This window comes from Marmota flaviventris, chromosome 9 (assembly GCF_047511675.1).
Source record: "Marmota flaviventris isolate mMarFla1 chromosome 9, mMarFla1.hap1, whole genome shotgun sequence".
In the NCBI taxonomy this organism is placed as follows: domain Eukaryota; kingdom Metazoa; phylum Chordata; class Mammalia; order Rodentia; family Sciuridae; genus Marmota; species Marmota flaviventris.
In genome coordinates this window covers 15,247,760-15,253,817 of record NC_092506.1, presented here as the reverse complement: position 1 = coordinate 15,253,817, position 6,058 = coordinate 15,247,760, and the positions used below count along the sequence as shown (strand labels likewise).

The following is a 6,058-nucleotide window of genomic DNA, read 5'->3' as shown; positions in this document are numbered from 1 at the left end:
GAAAGATTTGTATGTGAGGTCAGAAGGCCCCTGCCTGATGCAGTCCTTCAATCTTGGACTTCTCAACCTCCAGCACTGTGAGCTAAATAAATACCAATTTTTTTTCTATTTAAATCACCAAATCTCTGCTGTTCTACTATAGCAACATCAAAAGGACCAAGGCAGGGACTCTGTTCTGCATGGTCATTCAGGAATCCACCTAAGGGAGAGTGCAATAAGCCACACAGGACCTTCAGACTTAAGAAATAAAAATCCAGGATGTCCAGTTAATTTGAAATTCAGATAAACAATGAGTCATATTCTACTATTTCCATGTACTATTTAAGCTATATTTCTACTAAAAAATTACGTTTTATCTGAAATTCATATTTTTATCTGTTTTCCATATAATATCTTGCCACCCTAAAACATGACTTGCAAAATTGCCCTGAATATCAATATACAGCTACTAGATAAAGAAGAAAGGGTACAAAAAGTCATATGGTTCCTGTTTCTTTAGAAATAGGTTGAGAGAGTTGGTTCAGGCCTAGATGTAGCATACATTAATTTTGTCCACACTTGGGCAGAGCATCACATCATGACCACACAAGAGCAAGTTGATTGGAAATGTGGTTTATGATTGGTCCTATCTGGAAAGTCATGTATAGATGGGCAACAGCCAATTTTTGCCATACCAAGGGTCCAGGAGTCATTATTCCAGAGCTTGAACTAAAATTAGATGAGTAAATAATAACTGTCTGAAGAAAACTACAAGCAACTAAAAAAAGTTGGAAATCAAATTTTGATATCGCCTTATTATAAAACTCTTTATCACTTTTTAGATCAACATATTAAAAGATAACATTTATCTAAGTAGTATTCTTCATTTTAAAAATAACTAACGATTCTATTATACTACTTATGAACTGGCTTTTTAATCAAGAATATTTTTCCAATTAATTGGAAATCAATAACTTTATTTGGTTTGTCATGAACATCAAAGTCAAAAACATAACATAAACTGGAAGCAATCACAGATTTTCTGTCTTGTTGTGATTCTGTTCCTCTGCAGGTTTTTGGTAGCCATGACACAAGGAAATGGCACTGAAGTGACTGAATTCTACCTTCTGGGATTTGGTGACCAACGTCAGTTTCAGATCATCTTCTTCATTGTGTTTCTCATGATCTACGTGACGTCCACAGTGGGGAATACTGGAATGATCCTACTCATCAGGACAGATGCCAGACTCCAAACACCCATGTACTTTTTCCTACAACATCTAGCCTTTGTTGACATCTGCTACATGACAGCTATCACTCCCAAGATGCTGCAAAACTTCATCACAGAAAACAAGTCCATATCGTTTGGTGGATGCTTAATGCAATTACTGGTCTATGCAAACTTTGTGACCAGCGACTGCTACCTCCTGGCAGCGATGGCAGTTGACCGTTATGTAGCCATCTGTAAGCCTCTTCACTATTCCATCATCATGTCTCAAACAGTCTGCATCCAGATGGTAACTGGTTCATACCTCATGGGATCAATAAATGCCTCCGTACAAACGGGTTTTACATTTTCACTGTCCTTCTGTCGGTCCAACAGCATCAATCACTTTTTCTGTGATGTTCCCCCAATTCTCATGCTATCATGTTCCAACATTGACATCAACATCCTGGTACTTACTGTGTTTGTGGGATTTAACTTGACATTCACTGTGTTGGTCATCACCTTGTCCTACATTTACATCCTGACCACCATCCTGAAGATGTCTTCTACTGCAGGGAGGAAGAAGACCTTCTCCACCTGTGCCTCCCACCTGACAGCGGTCACCATTTTCTATGGCACCCTTGCTTACATGTACTTACAGCCACATTCTGAGAATGCCCAGGAGAATATGAAAGTGGCCTCTGCATTTTATGGCATTGTCATTCCCATGTTGAACCCCCTGATCTACAGCCTGAGAAACAAGGAGGTGAAAGAAGCTTTAAAAGTGGTGGCCAAAAAGCTCTTTTAGGTTGGATACAAATTGTTCCAATTCAGCACATCAAAGCATGCAGTGGAAACATGTTACCACCCTTTAATGATTTAGAAATTGAAAGTGTGTTAACATGTTCAGTTCTTAAATCCAGGTTACCCTATCAACACCTAAGATGCTAGAATGTGGGAAATGTTCTAAGAACTCTCCTGATATAAAATCAACACGCATAAATCAAAGGCATTCCTGTATATCAGTGACAAATCCTCTGAAATGGAAATGAGGACAACCACTCCATTCACAATATCTTCAAAAAAAATAAAATACTTGGGAATCAACCTAACAAAAGAGGTGAAAGACCTATACAATGAAAACTACAGAACCCTAAAGAGAGAAATAGAAGAAGATCTTAGAAGATGGAAAAATATACCCTGTTCATGGATAGGCAGAACTAACATCATCAAAATGGCGATATTACCAAAAGTTCTCTATAGGTTTAATGCAATGCCAATCAAAATCCCAACGGCATTTCTTGTAGAAATAGAGAAAGCAATCATGAAATTCATATGGAAAAATAAACGACCCAGAATAGCAAAAACAACTCTAAGCAGGAAGTGTGAATCAGGCGGTATAGCGATACCAGACTTCAAACTATACTACAGAGCAATACTAACAAAAACAGCATGGTACTGGTACCAAAACAGGCAGGTGGACCAATGGTACAGAATAGAGGACACAGAAACCAATCCACAAAACTACAACTACCTTATATTTGATAAAGGGGCTAAAAGCATGCAATGGAGGAAGGATAGCATCTTCACCAAATGGTGCTGGGAAAACTGGAAATCCATATGCAACAAAATGAAACTGAATCCCTTTCTCTCACCATGCACAAAAGTTAATTCAAAATGGGTCAAGGAGCTTGATATCAAATCAGAGACACACCGTCTGATAGAAGAAAAAGTTGGCTACGATCTGCATACTGTGGGGTCGGGCTCCAAATTCCTCAATAGGACACCCATAGCACAAAAGTTAATAACTAGAATCAACAAATGGGACTTACTCAAACTAAAAAGTTTTTTCTCAGCAAAAGAAACAATAAGAGAGGTAAATAGAGAGCCTACATCCTGGGAACAAATCTTTACTCCTCACACTTCAGATAGAGCCCTAATATCCAGAGTATACAAAGAACTCAAAAAATTAGACAATAAGAGAACAAACAACCCAATCAACAAATTGGCCAAGGACCTGAACAGACACTTCTCAGAGGAGGACATACAATCAATCAACAAGTACATGAAAAAATGCTCACCATCTCTAGCAGTCAGAGAAATGCAAATCAAAACCACCCTAAGATACCATCTCACTCCAGTTAGATTGGCAGCCATTATGAAGTCAAACAACAACAAGTGCTGGCGAGGATGCGGGGAAAAGGGTACACTTGTACATTGCTGGTGGGACTGCAAATTGGTGCAGCCAATTTGGAAAGCAGTATGGAGATTTCTTGGAAAGCTGGGAATGGAGCCACCATTTGACCCAGCTATTCCCCTTCTCGGTCTATTCCCTAAAGACCTAAAAAGAGCATGCTACAGGGACACTGCTACATCGATGTTCATAGCAGCACAATTCACAATAGCAAGACTGTGGAACCAACCTAGATGCCCTTCAATAGATGAATGGATAAAAAAAAATGTGGCATTTATACACAATGGAGTATTACTCTGCATTAAAAAATGACAAAATCATAGAATTTACAGGGAAATGGATGGCACTAGAGCAGATTATGCTAAGTGAAGCTAGCCAATCCCTAAAAAACAAATGCCAAATGTCTTCTTTGATATAAGGAGAGTAACTAAGAACAGAGTAGGATCGAAGAGCACGAGAAGAAGATTAACATTAAACAGGGATGAGAGGTGGGAGGGAAAGGGAGAGAGAAGGGAAATTGCATGGAAATGGAAGGTCCCTCAGAGTTATACAAAAGTACATACAAGAGGAAGTGAGGGGAAAGGGAAAAATAATACAAGGGGGACAAATGAATGTCAGTAGAGGGGGCAGAGAGAGAAGAGGGGAGGGGAGGGGAGGGGAGGGGGGATAGTAGAGGATAGGAAAGGCAGCAGAACACAACAGACACTAGTATGGCAATATGTAAATCAATGGATGTGTAACTGATGTGATTCTGCAATCTGTATATGGGGTAAAAATGGGAGCTCATAACCCACTTGAATCAAAGTGTGAAATATGATATATCAAGAACTATGTAATGTTTTGAACAGCCAACAATAAAAAATTTTAAAAAAATAAATAAATAAATAAATAAATAAAATTAAATTTTAAAAAAAAAAAAAGAACTCTCCTGAGACTCATTTTCTCTGGAGTATAATTTGAAAAATATAATCTTCAATGAGAAATTTTATGTAGATGGTGAAAAATATGATGGAGTTTATATAAAACTTACAAAGTATTATTTCAAATATTTTTCAAATATACTTTTTTTGCCAGTAGCCTGAGAATCCCTTTATTGGACTTCATAATCTTTCTTTTTTATTTTTATTTGTTTTAATTAGTTATACATGACAGTAAAATGCATTTATGCACTTTGATATATCAGACATCAATGGGATATTTTTCATTTTTCTGAGTGTACATGTTGCAGAATCATATTGGTCATTCAATCACATATATACATACAGCAATAGTGTCGGTTTTATTCTACTATCTTTCCTATCCCCAAATCCCCTTCCCTCCCTTCCCATCACTTCCCTCTACTTCATCTAAGGTAACGCTATTCTTCCTTAGTGCTCTCCACCTTATGGTGAATTAGCAGCTGCATGTTAGAGTAAACATTTGGACTTTGGTTTTGTGGGATTGGTTTATTTCACTTAACATGATATACTTTTAATGTCTAGAAAAAATAAAAATTGCTTAAATATTGTCAGTACTAAAATTGGAGTTTTATTGATTTCCCTTTACTTTTAAAAAAGATCCCTAAATTTTCCATAGTGAGGTCCATTGTAGATACTGTTGCAATGATTGTACAACTCTGAATGTGAAATAAATGTATTTCTTTCTTACAAATTATCTTGTGACTCAAGCTATCACTTCTATACAACATTCTTATATTTGCTACATCCTACACTACTTAGAAACAGTTCCTTCTGTCAACAGTTACCCTCTTTATTCCTATGCCATCACTTTCTTCCCTTGGGAAAGGGAACTCTGGATAACAGTTCTATTCCTATCTCCAGTTGACATAACCTAGAAAGAGATGTATCTGAACTCTTGCCAGTAATCATTCATTTACAATCATTTTGTTCAAACAAATAAGGTTAAACTACAAAAGCTCCATGGGAATTCAACATGGGGCAAGAGATCTTTGAGTCAATGAAAGATTATTTGGCAGGAAAGCTTTAGTACAGACAGGACCTGGCTTCGTCATGGTGGGCAAGTAATGAAGGAAAGCACCTGCAGTCATTTTCACAACTTACCACACAGTGGTAGCTTCCTTCCCAGAGTAAAGAGTTTTCACCTGACACCTTGATCAAGCTACTATTCATCCTGCCACAGTGTGTATATGAGAAAACACTCAAGCTGAATCTCTGTTAAAACTAGAAATGCACTCTTGCATCAGGTGTCTGGAAATTACTAAATACTTATTAAAATAGTTGTAGAATGAGGGAAGAAGGAATGTTCACAGAAAACTTGAATCTGTCCATTAAATGAAAAAATATATAGTCCAGCTCTCTAATAGTTCCGTATGGCAATCTATTCTTATAGAAGCATGTGTTTTATAAGGACTCACTAGAACCAGCAACTGCTTCTGAACATTACTGTGAAGACCCAAGAATTCAATTAGTACTTGAAATCAAGGGAGGGCAGGGTGAGATACTGGGGAATGTCCTGTGCATGTATAAATATGTCACAGTGAATCCTACTATTATATAAAATCGTTTTGCACCAATAAAAAGTTTTTCAAAGGAATTTGATCAGAAAAGGCTACTTTTATAAAAATATAAATCTAAACTCAGAGAAAAATATGGGATTATATATAGAACAGTTTGGGATACCAATGGCCTAGAGAAGAGAGTATTCACATATACTGAAAG

General features: G+C 37.1%; 1 protein-coding gene across 1 annotated transcript; it reads left to right on the top strand.

Annotated features, from left to right (window-relative positions):
- The first annotated feature begins 1,064 nt into the window (after positions 1-1,064).
- LOC139707065 (olfactory receptor 5AK2-like) lies at positions 1,065-1,994 on the top strand. The gene has a single exon (XM_071617054.1). It carries the CDS (start codon positions 1,065-1,067, stop codon positions 1,992-1,994), a length of 930 nt encoding a protein of 309 aa, XP_071473155.1.
- Positions 1,995-6,058: the final 4,064 nt, after the last annotated feature.

Bases quoted from the DNA above. Each gene is read 5' to 3' on its own strand.
- LOC139707065 (XM_071617054.1), top strand. From the start codon at position 1,065: ATGACACAAGGAAATGGCACTGAAGTGACTGAATTCTACCTTCTGGGA.